At 45.2% G+C, this 19,431-nt stretch overlaps 1 protein-coding gene across 1 annotated transcript in view; it reads right to left on the bottom strand.

The window, feature by feature from the left end:
• Positions 1-19,431, bottom strand: part of NOP14 (NOP14 nucleolar protein) — a 213,187-nt gene that overhangs the window by 31,017 nt on the left and 162,739 nt on the right. The window contains exons 12-13 of the mRNA XM_085642502.1: positions 10,507-10,608; positions 2,556-2,709 (exon numbers count right to left, since the gene is read on the bottom strand). Coding sequence (XP_085498628.1) covers positions 2,556-2,709; positions 10,507-10,608 — 256 coding nt within the window. The remainder of the gene's footprint in view (positions 1-2,555; positions 2,710-10,506; positions 10,609-19,431) is intronic.

Genomic DNA, 19,431 nt, shown 5'->3' with positions numbered 1-19,431 from the left:
TATGATATGTTATTTGTTCCTTAGTTACACAACAACTAAACAATACAAGCTCAAACTTTACTATAGACACTCTAAAAACAAATGTAATAATTATAAAACAAACATTAAAAAACATATAGCTTTGGAAAAGACATGGTAAAAATTAAGGGCAAACCTGCATATACCAACGAAAATCTACAAACATGTTTCAGACGGTTCATAGGGTCTTTAAATTCAGCATTTCCCTTTTGATAAGAATAGATCAGTGTGCATGAAGGGTAGGAGCAAAGACTTTCTAACCTGGACTTCCAATAAAGGCCCTGAAATCCATGCCATGAGGCTTTCTGATCTTTTTGTAGGTTTCTTCTTGACAGCCGGGTACTGAAGAACTGAAATGTGTTAATAGACTTGGACAACCAGATCATCACCAAGACAGTCCATGCTTATGCCAACTCTTACTTCTGATTTCCATATGTGCTTGTATGGGTTTTATAATTCTTTTAAAAACTTTTTATTGAAAACATACTCATCATACAAGATTTACAGTCAAGATATGGCGACTATCAAGCTACATATACGGCAGTCAAGAAATTGTAATATCCCAAAGTATTAATCACAATCATTAAGGGCACTTTGACGGCCCATTACACGTTAAATGGTGGTTGCGCGTCTCCCATCCAACGCACAGAGTCGTCAGTCCCCCTGGATTGTGATCCCTGCACAGCCATACCCCCTGTAGGCTTGCAGGCTCGCCACACCTTTTCCCAATTCCGGGGGCAGCCCCTGCTTTGATAGACCCCCTTTCCCGTCCTATGGCACCAATATGGGTCAGACTTCCAATCCGGTAATCTGGACGGATCCGCACTTACCCATGCTCTCGCTAAGTTCCGTTTGGCCATCCCGCAGCCAGCAACAGCCAGATTTTCTGATATTTAGGCGAGCATTTCTATGTAGGACTACTATTGTGGCAGTCCGCTGGTCTTTCGGCAGACATCCCACCTCGCACCCCACAAAATATGGGTAGTATATGTGGGGCCACCATACCTTTGTTTAATTCTACTGGGAGGCCGTTAGGCCCCACTGCCTTCCCCAACTGCAAGTCCCGCAGTGCTGCTGCGAGCACCTTCTTGGGCAGGTCAGCTTCCAGCACACCTCCCTCTCCTCTCTAGTGAGCGTATCTAGAGCCAGGTCCCCCAAGAGATCCACACACTCAGCAGCAGACCTGGATGTGGTGGACCTGTAAAGATCCGCATAATAGTTAGCGAACGTGTGCGCAATGGATGAACTGGTTGTTTGGAGCGTACATTCTCGGTTCCCAGGACTGATCTTGATCTCTTTTTTCAAACCAGACTTATGATGTAATGGCCTTGTCCCCAATATCACTTCGCCACCATTACAGATTTTAAAACTAGAAATCAAATCTCTGGTTCTGGATTCACAGGTTAGAAATGTAGGCATAACTTTTGATGACCAGGTAACCTTTAAGCCTCGGATCTCAAAGCTCAGCTCCACATGCCATCTAGTCTTGCATTCACTCCTGAAAATTCTCCATTTGTTTCTTCCAGACCACTTGGACTGACCTGTAACTCCTGGCTGTAGAGCCCAGCAAATACCACCAACAGCAGGAAACCACTTCGGTATTGGAGGAGTATTTTATATTTTTAATAAAATTGACTTACAGGTTAACTCTAGCCTCTTTGTTTGGTCACAAGAGAGAAGAGTGATTACTGACCCAATCGATCCGTACTTGGTAAATCATCTGGACGCACTGGATGCCTATACACGTCTCGGAAAGGACATCTGGCTAGGAGTGGCGTCTATTTTGGGTTGCTGCTCTCCTCCTATGCTGGACCTATGTACCCAGTACGAATGATTATTTCTATGAACTGAGGTGAAAAGGAGAACGCACCTGCCTAAATGAAGAGCCAAACTCCTTATTACCATTGACTGAAAGAACCAGGTCCTCGGGACAACACCAGTGACTTTACTTGAGTTATGGTCGATGTTGGGTTTTGAGTTTTTGAGCATAAGAAATCTTTGTGGGACACCTTTTTATTTTTCTCGGGTCCCGGAAAAACCGCAGTTGAGGCTTCAGCCCTATTAGTTGTACATTTTGGCACCAACCATTGGACCAGTACCAGAAGTGGTTCCAGAATTGGTTTAGCTGTATCATTTGGGTTAGTCTATATCCTTTGCAGGAGAAATTCCCCATGAACGTCTGCAGGTCCAGTGAAATTCAAAGCTACCAAAGTCGACCAAGGGCAGCACATTTGGATAGTATTGGGCATAGGCTCGAAGATAATTATAACATAGTGCATAGGACCTCTAAAACCATTTAGAACTGTTAAATCTTTTTTATTTTATCAGGTACACATAAAAATATACAATGCTGTTGTTCAGGGTGTACTACTATGTACTGCCATTGTTGAAGGAGAGACATCATGACCCAATCGAGCTCGATGCATGCCCCACCCAGTATATCTCAAGCAAATATCAATCACAGCACCCAATATCAGATAAAGTATTATGAGAAAAACATATTTGTCTCAAGCATGATTTTTGTATAATATACATACCCAGTTCACCCTTCGTAGGTACTGCAAGATGTAGGATTCCCAAGAGGAAATTAATGAGTTCAGGAGCAAACCTCTTTGAAAGAGACACATACTCAATAAAAATGCAACACAGAAACAAACCAGCTGCAACATCTTTAAGAGACAGAACTGGACACTAAAAAGAAATGGAGAGAGAAAAACATCATGAGTTTGAGGATGATCTAAATGAAGTTAAAGTTTAAAATAAATGTTTTTAACGAGAAGAATTGCCTTAATGGTGATTCCTTTAATCTTTCATTACTGCAAGTCTGAAAAACAGCCTCTCCCAAATTTGCCCCGGAGGTCCTTTTTCTAAGGGTACAATGTGTCAGTGTTACCTCTTCGCATCAAGTCCCTTAGCTCTATACCTATGTGCCACTAACCATCCAAGCCCAGATTCCATTTTCAACACATATGCTTGGAGCACAGCAAATGCATAATAAGAGGAAGGCAAGGTGAATGCTGTGAAGGAGAAAGTGCAAAAATCGAAATGTACAAAAAGTAAATGATGAGGCTTCAAATAAATTGGTATAGAGAACTTCCTAGACTAAGGCAGCATTTCTGCGTGAAGATGCATTCAGTCTGCAATGCTAATGAAATGTAACTAGTGTCCACAAAATATCTTCAATGAGCTCAAAGAAGCCGAAGCTGCTTAAGCTTTGGAAGAAAAGAGTATGGAGTTTCGGAGGAGAGGCACTCTCTTCTGTTGTAGGCTTTGTGGAAGCAGAAGTCCATCCACTTTGAAACAATAGCAATTGCCACTTTGATGCTTACAGTGAGCTCACGAAGTGATGAATACAGACTTCAGAAAGGCAGGGTTTCGTTCCAAGGAAAATATAAAAACATTTAGGTTGTGGTAAATTTCCCAAAACATTAATTTCCTGGTTAAGATGCTAAAACTGTGCCAAAAAACTTAATATGAAAAAAGAGGACACGACTCAGTGCCACATTGTCTTTAAGAAAAAGTAAAAATGTTTAACTGTTGTATTGAGAGCATAAGATTAACAATTTATTTTTGCGAAGGTAATAGCCATGAAGCTGATTTCTATCTCAAGAGGTATATGTCACAAGTTTCCATAACTCCATTGGATTGTGTATGGATGAGTTAAGGACTAAATTGAGATACTACAGTGAGGTAAAGTCTGAGGTTGGAAAATGTAAATGAAGGACTACACGTATTCTTGAATCTAAACATGTTATTAATGTTACATTATCATTTAAATGGGCCTGCAAAGGTTAAGGCCATGTTCTTGTACTAACACCTTGTGGGTTGAAGCCTTTCTTTGCAGCATACATAACAGAATAGCTTGACTGGCTGAAGTCTAGCTGTTCATATGATAGTTTATCTGGTACCAGGAAGTCAAAGTCAACAATGGGAAGAAGAAATGGTGAATCAATCTCCTGAAGTAGATCTGCAACTTGTTGAGGACCCAAGAAACTGTTGAGAACCAAATAACATCAGAAACTAAAACCTGCCCTGACTATAAAAAGACAATGAGGTTCCGCTCCAATGCATGTGAATAGACAGTGGCAAATATTCTGCCAATGCTGTGACACAACTGCAGTGAATAATTAAGTATAAGTATAAGTATAAAAAGGTTTATAAAGCGCTCGAATACCATGTGGTGTCTTGGCGCTGTGGTGTGAATGACTTACAGGGGAGTAGATTACAGCTGAGCCTGGAATAGGTGATGCTTGAGAAATTTTCTGAAAAGGACATAGCTAGGTTGTAGTCGCAACTCGACAGGCAATTGGTTCCATAGTCTTGCTGCACAGATGGCGAAGGAGCGCCCGCCCCATCTGGCAAGATTGAATCTGGAGATACACATAAGACCAAGGTTGGCCGATCGCAGAGCACGGAGCGGAGTATAGGGAATGAACCGGTCAGTCCCATCATTTGCGCCCCCGCCAAAACGAGCCCGATGCACCAAACAAAGTGCCTTGAACTCGATTCTCTGTTGAACCGGGAGCCAGTGGAGGGAATTCCTTCCTGCAGAGGTAGAGCAACCCCTGGGTAGATTAAGAATAACCCGAACTGCGGCGTTCTGCAAAGATTGAAGCTTTCTGACCTGAAATTTGTCGGTGCCGAGAAACAGGGCATTACAGTAGTCCAGTCTGGACATAAAAAGAGCAGCCATCACAGTCTTCTGTAATGCCAGAGGTATATAAGGAAGAATCTTCCGCAGAGTCTTGAGCAGAAAGAAACAGGAGGACGCAAGGCTGTTGACCTGGGCTGACATATTCAGCTTTTGATCAAAAACCACCCCGAGATTCCTCACCTTAGTGACTGGAAGGGGGCATTGCCCGGCTGCCACAGGCCACCAGAAGGAGTTCCAAACCGATGGCCCCTTCCCAAACTCCATCACTTCTGTTTTTTCGGTGTTTATTTTCAAAAAACTCCGATGCATCCATGACATCACATCGGAGAGACAGGCATGGAATTTGGCCACTATTTGTTCAGGATGCTCAACAGCCGATATCACTAGCTGTGAGTCATCGGCATAGGACACCAACGTGAAACCATGCTTCCTAACCAAGCTGGCCAGGGGTTTAACATAAATGTTAAATAAGGAGGGGGAAAGGGCTGAACCCTGGGGAACACCACAAGGTAGAGAGAAGCTGTCCGAATGTAGACCAGCCCAATTTAAGCGTTGGGTTCTGTTTTCCAGAAAGGAAGAGAGCAGAGTCAGGGCTCGGCCTACAATCCCCATCTCCTGGAGGCGCTGAATCAGCACCCTATGGTTCACAGTATCGAACGCAGCAGACAAATCAAGAAGGACGAGAATAGCTCGCCCCCCTTTGTCTACTGTCGCCCGAATCCCTTCAGCTGCAGTTAAGAGGGCAGACTCTGTGGAATGCCTAGGCCGAAAACCGTGCTGGGACCTATCCAGCAGGGTGTTTCCGTCCAGGTACCCCATCAGTTGTTGATTGATAGCCTTCTCAGCAACTTTAGCCATCAGTGGAAGGCCCGAGATGGGGCGATAGTTCTTAGGTTCTGAGGGGTCCAAGGAGGCCTTTTTGAGGAGGGGTTTAACACAGGCAGCCTTCCAGGCAGCTGGAAAGGTACCTGATGCTAGTACCTGATTAATTAGGATTGTAAGACATGGCACTATCCTATCCGCCACCAGATGAAAAATGTGCGGAGGGCATGGGTCAGAGGCGGCACCTGATTTTCTGGAGCCTAATAGTGTCAGAACCTCCTTATTAGTTAAGGGATCGAAAGTGGTCAGCCTGCAAATAGGCGGCTCCTGCTGATAATCCAGGGTAGGGGATCCCAGAGTATTTGATAGATCCTCATAGATAGCAGTAACCTTAGTGTGAAAAAAAGAGGCAAGCTGGTCACAAAAAAACTGATCCGGGCTAAACTGGCTGTTCTGCTGCGGACTAGACAGGAAGGCCACCATTTTAAAAAGTTCTTTAGAGGAGTTTCCGGCCTCGGAGATTTTGCGGGAGAAATAATCTTGCTTGGATTTCCTGATGGCCAGCTTATAATTGTGCAGGGCCTGGTTGTAGGCTGACTTATGGCTCCTGGTGTAGTCCGTCCTCCATAACCGTTCCTGCCGCCTACACTCTACCTTCAGTACTTTCAGCTCCGGGCCATACCAGGGGGAGCCCGGCGGGCGCCTTTTCTGGGTAGCTGACTGAAGAGGGGCAACCTGATTGATGGCGTCCCCAAACCATTTGGTAAATTGGGTGACCGCAGTATCATTGTTTTCCTCCAGGATAGGGGAGGGGTATCCCAGTGCCTCCATCAGAGACACTTTAGTGACCTTACCCCATCTCCTGAAAAAGATCTTGGTGGGTTTTTGAGGATCACTTCTTACTCTTAAATTTAGGCCAATCTTAAAGAACACTGCCCTGTGATCGGTCCATGGGAGAGATTCAACCCCATGAAATACCAAATCTGGGTGGCTGGAAAAGAGACCATCCAGGGTGTGCCCCGCAACATGAGTTGGGGCTGTCACCAGTTGAGATAGTCCATATGCCTCCATAGTGTCCAGTAGTTTTGCAGAATCTGAGTTACTCTCATCCTCCAAATGGAGGTTGAAGTCTCCAAGGATCGTATAGGCCGTGAATTCTGTACAAGACTCTAGATGCACCTGGAGGGCCTCAAGAAAACTGGCTCTAGGCCCAGGGGGTCTATACACCAGTAACCCGTGGGTAATGTTAGAATTTTTTAAGGATATGCTGAATTGTAATGCTTCAGCATGCATATTTTCAATCGCCCTGACCTGGACTTTTAATTGGTCCTTATGAATGATCGCTAAGCCCCCTCCTCTGCCCGCCTTTCTATCAAGACAGAGAAATGCATAACCAGATGGTAGAGCTATGTTCCAGTCTGGGCAGGAAGCTGCGTTGGTCCATGTTTCCGTAATGAAGGTCATATCCGGAGAATGTTCGGTCAAGAACAGTTCAAGTTCGTGTTTGTGTTTGACCACAGAGCGAGCATTCACAAGGATACAGACCAAATGATTATTTAGACTTACCCCCAATTCAGGATTGAGAGGTCGCCTCTGAGTGTCACTTGGCTCAACAGAGAAACCCATCCCAGGCAACGTACATGGGGGATGGGTAACTCCAGCTTCATGGCTCTTAATCTCTCTAACAGCGGTAAAACCGCATCCGGGGCAGAGGTAACTGTTTAGGTAATTTTGGTTTAAAGCAGAGGTACAGTCTACCTTATTCTTCACCCGTAACGCTAACAGGCTGGAACGAGTATATTGTATGGGATAGGGGGTAGGGAAGGGGGGGGAGTGCTGTCACTGGCACGGTCCTGGCGCGGACGGGCGCAGACGGGCTTGCCTTTGGCGCGCCTTCGGCACGCCGCCGGCGCGCCCGCTGCGCGTTCGCGCCAGCGTTCTTTAAATGGGGACCGGAAGGTTAGCACTAGACCAATGACCTCTTCCGGGGTAATGGGGGCGGGCCCGCTCGCACGGACGGACAGCGCACACCCACACAATGGAACCGGGAGACGTGCTCCGGCTCCGAGAATTGCATCTAGAAATGTCTGTACACAACAGTGAATGAACATGCAACGCCCAGCACAATAATCTTGACCAATATCGATGGACAACATGCTCTGGCAAACTGGTCTAAGTCGTAAAGGTCTGTTATATGCCAGATGCTCAGAGACTTTCTTTGTGGTCAGTGAAGTACAGGGGTTAAAACTGAGGCCCTTCTCTTCATCCAGAACCAAAATAATGGCTTTCAAGAGCATTAGCGTTTAAACCGCCTACTCAAGCATGGCTCCAGTTTGCCATTTTTGGAGAAAAAAAATCCTTGTAAAAACACAGACTCCTAATTGTTTAGTCTGTGCGGCACTAATGCATGCCCTCTCAAATTCCTGCTACTAATCTGACAGCGCTGGTTAACAATAAGTGAAAAAATATGAGAATTTGCTATGCACAGCTGCATTTAGGCTTCCAAAGCAGCAAGCATGACCCATGGTTAAACATTTGCATTAATATAAGTAGCATACAAGGTTCTACAGGCTCAACTGGTTTGTACATCGAGCACGCAAAGACTACATTGAAATCCCGCAGGGGAGCAGAGGCTATTTTAAGGGGATGTACAAGAAGAAGACTATCAAATTGGCTCCCAAATGCCTCAATGGGCAGGGAGAAAAGATCTTCAGGCCTATAAATACAGGCAGTAGCTAGGAGGTGTTTACAGCAGGAGCGTTGCCCTGCTACAAAAATGACCCCAGAGCTGAAAAATAAAATTGCAATAGGGTTCATTTATTACCATTTTATTTTTCAGCAACCTGTCCTAAACTGAGTGTGAGAATGAGGCAGGGCAATTGATGCAGAGTGGCAGCAGGGAGCTGTGCACTTATGCTTAAAGTGTGCATGACCCTTTGGCCGGCCGTCTTGAAACGGCCAGCCTGACGTGCATTTTAAACTTCTCGAACCTAGATGTCTTGGATAGCTGGGTTAGAGAAAGCACAGCCCTCTTGCGCCTTCAAGAGTGCTGAGAGACGCTGTTTCCTCTAATCCGGAGGCTTCTCTCATGCTGTGAAAGCAGACCCAGGATTGGGTAGTGCAGTTTCCTGGGTCCCGCGGCTTTGAGTCAGACGAGGAAGAAGTCGTGCAGCAAACCAGGAAGGTAAGTGTAATTTTTTTTAATTTTAGTACCACTTGCCTCACACTCTGAATACTTGCCAGCCGCCACTGGTTTTTACAGTCGTCTTTAAGGTCTTCTAAATTTGCATCATGAGTTACAAATGTTACAGTATCATCTAAAGAGGCCTGAAAAGGTTACAACAATGTTCAAGAGCCCAGTGGAAACAGCAAAGCCATTGGAAACCCAGCAGAGCTTTTCTTTGCAGTTAGGGGAGGCATTAAAATTGACTCTCCGTAATATTTTACCAGTCTTTAATAACAATGTATTGCATGATTACATGTGACTAGCCAATACTTTTCAACCAGTTCGTATTGTGCTTATTCTGAAGTTTGTATCAATGAAAAAAGAAGGGATTACCAGCTGGTTCATTTTTCACAAATGTAGTATTGCGTTAAATAAAAAAATAGATTTTGTAGAGGCAGACTCAAAGGCAAGGAGGCTGGGCCAGAATCAGTGGTATACTTAGTAGAGTCCAGAGTCAGACCTATGATAATTCCCTAAAGACAGCATTTCTTAAATGTTCTATTCTTCCATTGCCCTTATTATTGTTTTCTGCTAGGGAAAGGCATATGTTTTCCTCATTGCTGTTGGTTGCCTGGTTTGTTATTTAGTTTGCTTTGTTGAGCATTGTGCTAGTGAGGAACGCTTAATTAAACCTCAGCATATTCAGTTGGTGTTGTGCTACTTACTATATGCTTCCCACATGATTGTAATGGGTGCTTTAAATATCTCTAATTGGGTTATTAGAATGCCCTGTATGGTAAACTTTAAATTAATTTAGACTTCTGAAGAAAGTAAATGCAGAAATGCGCGACGTTTTTGGCCTTTGCAAAATGGACACAGGATTGAAGGTGGAGAAGCCCATTGATTGGTTACTCGTAAATGCCAGGGTCAACTTCACGATCCTAATGATTAAATGTTGTCAGGCAAAAGTTCTTAAAGCTGCATTGGATGAGGGAAACAGAACTGTAAAGTACACCCTGCCAGATCTTTGCACTCAACTGTTCCTTCTTTTTGACAATCCCTACAAATCTTGAGAAATCAGGAGATTCGCTGTGATGAGACATACTCTGGAATGCACTTCCATTGCCAAGAAGAATCATCGCTGTTGTTTCAAAATCGATGAAAAGTCTGGCTTGTCTGTTAACTACCCTATGCTTCGGTGTCATCTTTGCTCTCATAGTCATGGTTGTTGGTGGCACCTAGATTTGGTCCAGGGGGTTTTGTGCATAACACAAATAAATAAATCATATAATTATTAAATAAATATATGTTTTGATTTAGTCTATTAAAAAAATTGAGTTGTCTCGGTGTTGTACAAATAGCATTAGGTATTACAAACTACAATTTATATTTATCAGTACAATGGAAGGTATTTTTTTTTTAAATACCTTCTCTATCCTGCTCTTATAATTCAAAAAGAGCAATGGTGTCTTGAGATGCTAGTTTGCTCTGTGCTCTCCGTGTAATGAGCTTTACACTTACTTTCGGCATCTTCATGGTAAAGCTATACAGTATCATGACAAACACAGAATCATTTCCAGGATGGTGCAAAAGTACTTAGCTTTAAATCCACGACAAAAAAGACAAAAAATGAAATGCAACCACTCTCTAAATGACACAGTAATAATGTGATTAACAAAATAGGATATAGGCAGTTACCAGACAAAGATTAAATCTGAGCTGTACTCTGCCAATATTGCTGCTTGTTTTACCACTAGAACTACATTTAATGTAAGGCAGGCAGGACATTCAAAGGTCACAACACAGAATGAGAATAAGATACGTTGCTAAAATCCGATTTACATACCTTAATGAGTAACTGACTCAAGTATGTCATTGTAGGAGTTACGACTGGATGCCAAAAGTCAGAAGTAGGAAACAGGATTGCAGTAATTTTCAAATACACGAACTAGAAACAGTTGAGAGAAAGAAAGCAAGCACATTTAGAGACTGAGCAAACAATGTTCTTTAAGCAGGTACTCAGCATCAGAAAGCTAGAATTAAGAAATCGTCATTGGTCTGATGCAGGCTGGACTGGGAACTGAAAGCAGCCCTGTCAAATTGTCAGACCAGCCCCCGTACGGTGCGTAGCGAGTGAGTGCAGCGAGTGAGTCTGACCTCTGCTATGGGGGTTTTGGAGGGGGTTTCTCCCCTCAAGAAAATTTTGGAAAAAGAAAGACCAAAATGATTCATTTTACAACACATTTTTCATTACATATTTAATTGGAATAACTTTCAAAGCACAGTAAATATTGACTTTAAAGTTCACCAGGTTATCTAGTCGTGTGTACCCGCAGACATTCTTACGGAGAACACCAAAAAAAGACACCAGAGTAGTGAATCACAGAACACAAAGTATAAGTCAGACCAGCATGGTGTGTAGCGAGCAAGCGCAGTGAGAAAGCCTGACCACTACTAGGAAAGGTTTTGGGGGGGGGGGTGGGTTCTCCCCCAAGAAAATGTTGAAAGGCCAAAACAATGCATTTTTCAACAAACATACATACCGACATACATACATACATACATAAGCAGCCAGCATGCATACATAAGCAGCCAGACCAGAAAGCATGGAAATGTCACACATAAGCACGCAAGCCAGAACGCATGGGAATGTTACACATAAGCATCCAGGCCACTAAGGCCAGAAACTGTGGAAATGTCACACAAGTATCCAGGCCAGAAAGCATTGAAATGTCACATAAGCACCCAGGCAGGTAAGCATGAACATGTCACACAAAGGCACTCAGGCCAGAAAGCATGGAAATGTCCCGCATATGCACACAAGCCAGAAAGCATGGAAATGTCCCGCATATGCACACGAGCCAGAAAGCATGGAAATGTCACGCATAAGCACCCAGACCACACAAGCACCCAGCCAAGAAAGCATGGAAATGTCACAATCAAGCACCCAGGCCAGAAAGCATGGTAATGCCACACAAACACACAGGCAAGAAAGCATGGAAATGTCACAATTAAGCACCCAGGCCAGAAAGCATGGTAATGCCACACAAGCACCCAGGCCAGAAAGCATGGAAATGTCACACATAAGCACCCAGGCCAGAAAGCATGAAAATGTCACACAAAGGCCCCCAGGCCAGAGGTGCTGGAACACTTTTCAGAGTGTGGGTACTGCCATCCCTGAAGTCCTGGGATTGTGAAAAATTCAAGAATCACACAAAGAACAAGGGTAGCAAACGAGCCTAGCCTACTACGGCGGAGTTGGTGAGGGTGTGACTCAGAGTGGATAAGGTCTAAATTTTATCTCAGCACATGACATCCCTTCTGAACAGATCAGATACTGTGATAGATTGAGAAGTCTACATTCACCATCTGTGCAGGTGTCATGGAAGCTGAAGACCCTTCTTTAGCAGGTCTGAGCATTACATACAATACCACTAAAAGCCAGATTACAGGATTTATCAAATGACTTAGGAAGCTCAGCTGGGTCACTCCCATACTACAAGACCTCCATTGGCACCCGATGACCACCCACATTACCTTCAATATCTGTTGCATCTATATATATAGACTGGACATTTACATCCAGCATGCCACTCTACCTCCCAGACAAATCTAAGACTTCATATAGCAGGCACAGCACATGCAGTCTTAGCATTGTCAGACTAAGGACCAGACACTGCAAGAAAGAGAACCAGAAGACAGGCCTTCCGCATCTTGCATTTTAGTTTAAAACAGCACCCTTTCGAAGACCTGACAAGCATCATAACTACGAATCTTTGCTTGTACCTGAACTAGATACAACCTCCCTGTATTGTAATGATCATTTTACTCCCTACTATTTTTAACCCTCTGTTGTTTTATAGCTGGATTTGCATTGCAAAAAACGCAATTCATACATACATCCCAAGGATCCTTTCATTTCAGCACCTGCTCAGTGCTGGTCTGTCATGGCGCAAATTTACTGGGTTTCCTAACAGACCTGTGACTGGAAGAACAACATGATAGTAAGGAACATTGTTGTGTTCCAGGACATGTAAAGAGACTTGTTCGATGCAAGCAAAGATAAATACGTACCACTCACTCCCAAACACAGAACAGGAGAAAATCACATGCAAGGTGTATTCCACCAATTTGTTCGAACTCCACTTGTTACCAGACAGGGGATTCTTTTACAATCACATGTATCACATGCATGCGCTGCCCTAAACGCTCTGCCATTGAAGGATGTACGTATTAAACACAGGAGCAGTGCGTCCATTAGGGCGTTGGGGCATAGCCCCCCCGCCCGCAGCGTTGGCGTCTTTGAACTTAAGTAAACAATCAGTTTACTTAAGTTCAAAGAAGCAGAGGGAGAACTGACAATCATGTCAGTCAGCATGACGTCAGACCGCCCACCCCCTTCAGAGTCTGAAGGGGGTGGGTGGGCGGTCCGGCGTCATGTTGACTGACAGGATTGTCAGACGGACCAGGCAGGGACAACAGGCAGGGGCAACAGGCAGCAGCACAAGTGTGCATTATTGGCGAAGGTGAGTGAATTTTCGCTCCGTGCCCAGTCATGCGCACTAATGTCTGCTCTGGCTGGCGCATGCCCATTAGGAGAGCGAGGGTTGAGCAAAGGCTCAAACCTCGGTCTCCTAATGGGGCAGGCGGGTGAGCAGTAACCGTGCCCTAAGCCAATCCTGGCGCTGCTGGCCAACGGACGGACCAGAGGCGGCGCGGACGTGCTGAGGACCTCAGGTAGGATTGTTCTTAAATTTATTTTAACCACCCCCCCGCGCGACATCCCTCCCTCCCCCCCGCGCGTGACATCCCCCGCGTGACATTTCTCCCCCACGCGCGCGACATTCCCATTCCCACCCCCCCGCGCGCGACATCCTCCCCCCCCGCGCGACATCCCACCACCCCCCCCCCCACCCCCCGCGCAACATCCCACCCCTCCCCCCGCGCGACACCCCCCCCGCGCGCGCGACATCCCCCCCGCGCGCGACATCCTCCCCCCCCCCCCGCCCGACATCCCCCCCCTCCCCCCCGCCCGACATCCCCCAGCCCCCGCGCGACATCCCCCCCGCGCGACATCCCATCCCACTCCCGCGACATCCTGCCCCGCACGCGTGTTAGCACGATATAAAACTGCAACAAAAAAAAAAAAGGAGCCGATGTTGTTGGGAATCGAACTTTTGGCCTGCCAATGGCCACATGTTTTAGCGCAGTCGTTCTACATATTCAGATAGTCTACCGATAACTGCCCTGCCCTTTAAATTGTTGCACTTTCTTTTGATTTCTAAATGCGAGTTCTGTTTTTAAGGGCTGTATTTTATTGGAAATGTGTTTCCTTTAGTGCAATGATTTTAATTAATTACACTTATTAAAATGTCCATGCATTACTATGCTGCTAGCTAGACATTGAAATCTTATGTAACAAAGTTTTTAGCCATGTCAAGTTCTCCAATAGTAAGCACCTATTAACTGTCCTGAATGGGCTGCACGTTTATTTTCGATACCATCACAAAGTAATAATTAGCCCCCCCCCCCCAATACAGACACACACCACCCTGGCTCTAAGTTCGCGGTCCCTGCTGGTGCTTCATAAACTGCTGCCTAGAATGCGTTGTAGCGTTGATTGTGAACACTCTGGCATTTATTGTATGATGACGTGTGGCTCTGCGGCCTGTCCTCAGAGCATCGACATGTGACCCCCATTCATCTCAGTGTTTAAAGAGCCAGCCCTCGTGACCAGTGCAGAGCTCACGTCCCGTACCGCGTTATTCACGGATGATACGCGCGCTCTTGTAATTCTGGATGGGTGGCCACGAAGCCGGCCGGAAAGGGTGACTTCTGGTGCGCAGTAGCGCGGGTGCCGGAGTGGTCCGGCCACTTTTAGATAAATGCTCCCATCGGTGACAGAAGGTGCGTGTTTGAAGCCACCCCTCCCCCTCACAGACTTTGAAGTCTCGCGCAGGTGTTCGAACTGTCACCTGGCTCTTTGACAGCCTAGTCTCGCTCGACACTCAAGCCGTTGTGTGATTCTCCGTTTTTTTCATAAACGGAAAGGAATGAAATGAATTGTTTACCTTTCTCAGTTTTTTTGCACTTATATATAGCGCGAATCCCTACCTAAAGCTATTGGGGCGCATTACATCAGCACCAGGTACAGCACACAAGGACATATTTTGGTAGACAAAAAGTAGGGTGAGCGAGTGTGGGGCGTGTGAGTCTTCGGTGAACCAACCCCTTAATCCGTGACCACACACACAGGCCCCCAGGCTCCATCCATGTAAATCGCTGTGTGATTGTGTACACACACACATATGAAGCATCGACATTAATGTGGTATGAATGAGTTACAAACGAGCATCGGCATCAATGCTGGTTTGAATGAGGTATAAATAAGCATCGTCATGAATTTCGGTATGAATGAGGTGTAGACGAGCATCGCTATCAGTGCTGGTATGCACGAGCATCGTCAAGAATACCGTCTGATGCCCAGCTGTCTGATAAAAAAAAAAAACGAGTTTACTTCACGTGTTTTTGGGAAATGAAATGAAGCCATTACACAGCTTTCTGCCGGGCGGAGAGTGCCCAGTGCGCACCAGTTTATTGATAAGCAGAGCCCGGCACACACGTGTTGTATGTGCACCAAGCGCCCGAGCGAATGATCTTAATTGATTATGAAGGGCCCTAAACACACGTTTAATGGTAAGAAAGTGCATACCAGAGACCACTTTAAATAACAAAATACTGTCCATAAACCCCAGCCGTGCCATGCCAAAAAAGCTGTTTAATCATCAGACAGTGCCCTATAAACCCAAACCGTATTTATTGATTTTAATTGGGACAGGCGCTTGCAGGTGCTACAAAATGACGCAGAGAACTCAATGGGCAAAGTAAGGGGTGTTGATTTTTTTGTTTTATATTATTGCACTTTCTATAGCGCAAAATCTAATTTTTGCAAGACATTGCAGGCACTGCTTGATTTGTGCTGGTGAATGTATGTAGCACTTTTGGTAGTCAGGGGGTGGTTTTGCAAAAAGGTGCTGAATTGATGATTCAGCTTGTGAAGTCTTGCTGTTAGTCAAGGTGTGTGTGAAGGGTGTGTTCCTCTGTTGGTGAATCTGAACCTCTGAGTTGTGTGCGAGTGCTTTTGCTGTTTGAAGGTTTAGTATGGATGGCTGTACAGAATCACTTATGGTTCTTATACGATGGCACACGCCGTTTGTCTGGGCAAATGGCGGTAGCGAGTGATCTAATGGCACGCTTGAACTGTGTTGTGTGTATGTCAGGAGTTCTCTCCGTGTGCTCTGTATGACAGAGCATGTTTTGCTCTGGCAGAGAGTGATTCTGTCTCCAGGGTGGCACCCATATGTATAGACTAGCTCCTCTGCTGTGTTGAGTGTTAGTTTCAAGAACCCCCTCCCCCTGACCTTGACTTAAATCGGTTGGGCTCACTTGGGGCTAACTTTTTTACACTTTGATAAATCACCACCTGCCACTGCTTTACTTATTTTAAGAGCTCAAACAGATAAGGTGAATGCTTTAAAAAAACAAAAAAAAATCATTTTGATGTCAAATGTGCTATGTATGAATGGTACTCAGCATTGTTATCTCGAAGTCTGTTATGAAGTTCTGTGATTATAGTGAATAAGCAACTACCTATGTTATTATATGACATGGACTTCTCTTTATTAATGTAATAACTGTACTTTCACAACTGCTTTTTTAACCTTCTTGCTTTCTCAAAATGTGCTTGAAAATGCACCATTTGCCCACTCTTTTTCAAAATTTTCTTGGGGGGAAACCCCCCCCCCCCCGAACTCTCCTTATGCCGATCAGGCTCGTTCGCTTGCTGCGGTGCGCTCCACCACACATTTTATGCCTCACCACTTTCAAATGTCACCAGCCGCCCCTGATTAAACAGATATGTATTTGTACTTGAAACCACAAGGACACACAGTTTACATGTACCCTCGCTACCTGCGTGTCCTTGCGTGCCTATTCAGTTTATAGCGCGCCCAGTGACAGGCTCCGTGTCTTGAGGGCACTGGATTGTACATCGAAATAAATGTACCCATTGAATGTACGAGAATTTTTCACATGATTTTAAAATACTTTTGAAAACAGTAAGGTACACTTACTTAATACTAAATAGAGGCCAAAACAGACTAATAATGCTGCTTGTTTCTCTTGTGTCAGTCTCTGGCTGACTAGAGGGTGCGCTGTCCACTATGCTGCGGCGCCGACGGGCGAACTTGGGGAGGGGACGTAAATCATTGGCCTGACTCACGCCCTAAACTCACACTGTGATTGGCACTCCTGGACGGATTCTGGAACTGCGTTAACTGCCTTCATACAGCGGACGCAGCGCCGAAAGTATAATACATACGCGCACTACTTAATCCGACAGTGACCTCGCAACCTCCAGTGGTGCTTTTTTCCCCTAACAGAGGTCAGAGTGCAGAGACTGTCACGGTGGTCTTCTGATTTTGGTACTGGGGGCCGATTTTGCACAAAAAAAAAAAAAAAACGGCCCCCACCCCCTTCAGGTCACCGAGGAGTGCCCGTTATTACCAGTCCGGCCTAAGTCTGATGGAACACAGAAAGAGGTGACAGAATGGAGTGCCATGGTTCAAGGTAGCTCACCAGTGAAAGTACCTTCCATGGGACAACCCATTCACTTCAGAAAGAACAGATGCATGAAGGGTCGTGGACACTTTTTATGTAAAGAACATCAAGCATGAAACGCTCATGATAAGGCATCTGAGAAATGGTTTACAAGCTGCATGAAATCCTGAAGAATAAACAATTGTTGGACTGTTCCATTTGTTCTAAGCAGGAAGCAATCTAGCCTCAAACCATATTGGAAAAATACCAGAGTTCAAAAGGACCGTTTACTTTCATATTTAATTTATGCTAATCAATATAGCTTGGATCCAGCTTCCAGCATGTAAATAAATAATTTTCGTGCATGAGTTCCAATCTATACCAGATAATAAACAAGCATTGGCATAGCCAATAGGTCTCGCCTTTGGGACCTTATAAGTGTTTAGCCATCCAACAGTTGCATAACTAAACACTTATAAGGTCCCAAAAGCGAGACCTATTGACTATGCCAAGCGGCCCTGCGGCCGCAAAAGTGAAAGTGATCGCGATCAAACATCAAAGCGGCCGTCGGCTGCTAAAGTGAAAGTAATCGGTAAAAGCGGCGCGCGCGCCCCCGCGCTCATGCACTGTAGCTCTAGGCTGGCCTGGTAGCACATTTTAGAGCCCTCTCAATAAGTCTCGCCAGACCAGCGCATGCGCTGGGTCAGGCGAGACCTAAAAACTGAGTGGGTGGAGGGAGAGGGTTCAACAGAGACAGACAGGTTCACTAGCAGACAGGCAGCATATTTTGAAGTCAATACTTTAATGGATCTGTAGCTAGTGGGCTAATTTAATGCATTTTGTTACTACTAGAGCCGAGTCTCAAAGCAATGCTTTTGTGTTGTTTTTTTGGTCGAGCCTAGCGCAGCGCTGCTTAGGAGATGACCTCTTGGAATTGGTCTTTACTTTTTTTTAAAACTTGTGCATGTACTGCATTGTTTTCAATGAGCACTCGTGCATGTACGCCATCCACCTTGCGGGAGGGAGCAGCGGCGCCATCTGTTTCAAATTATCACGCATGTGCTTGTTTGTATTTTCCTGACTCACGGTCGCGTTCACTTTTGCGGCCACACGTTTACTGATTATTCTATAATTCTCATTACCTTGCCTGTCTCGCGGTCCTTTTACTTTCGTGCCATGCAGATTTACAGGCTCTGAAGGTTTTGCACCTTGGGTATTTTCTGAGGCAGTCTTGCAAGCTTCAACAGAAATATTGTACTGTAGAGCGTTTTCTGTTTCCAAATGCTCACAAAGGGCAATGTGGTCTCTTATGATAAATAAAATATACGTTTGCCCGATTGCCTCACTGGAAGGCGGAGAGTCTTTCTTATTCCCCCTTGCAGGTTCCTTAGCTGTTATGCCGACGTGTTGTTGGAGTTACCTTTTTTGGATTCACCTTTTTTGGACTCACACTGAAAGTAAGCTTTCTTGCAGCTGCACGTAACATAATTAGCATCAGTGGGCAAATACAACCCGCATTCTGTCACCTCTGAGCCGTAAGACAAGGTGGTTGTAACCAAAGCTGCATTTCCTGTGGTGCGATTATAATGCACATGGGCTGTTTCAGTTCATGCCAGGGAGCACTGAAGTTATTGACTCTGCCCCAGCCCTCCCCTCTACTATGCCAACGAGCTGACGTGTTGTTGGAGTTACTTTATAAGCGTTCTTGCAGCTGCACGTAACATAATTAGCATCACTGGGCAAACAACCCGCATTCTGTTACTTCTGGGCCATAAGACAAGGTGGCTGTAACCAAAGCTGCATTTCCTGGGGTGCGATTATAATGCACATGGGCTGTTTCGGTTCATGCCGGGGAGCGCTGAAGTTATTTACTGCCCCAGCCCTACCCTCTACTGGTTTCTCTTACGCACTGTGTTGTTACAGTTGTGCTGGCCCAAAATACAGGCACTATCGTCAAAATAAAAGACACGTTTGACCGGTTGCCTAACTGGAAGGCGGAGGCTGTTTCCTAATCCCCCTTGCAGGTTCCTTAGTTATGCCCACGTGCCAACATGTTGTTGGAGTCACTAACTCTTGTTGGAGTTAGTAACTAACTAACTCACTCTCACTGACTCTCTCACACTAACTCTCTCTCTCTCTAAATAACTAACTTTCTCACGCTCTCTCACTTACT

This window comes from Triturus cristatus, chromosome 2_2 (assembly GCF_964204655.1).
Source record: "Triturus cristatus chromosome 2_2, aTriCri1.1, whole genome shotgun sequence".
In the NCBI taxonomy this organism is placed as follows: domain Eukaryota; kingdom Metazoa; phylum Chordata; class Amphibia; order Caudata; family Salamandridae; genus Triturus; species Triturus cristatus.
The sequence above is the reverse complement of the archived record's forward strand: the minus strand, read 5'-3'. Positions and strand labels throughout refer to the sequence as shown.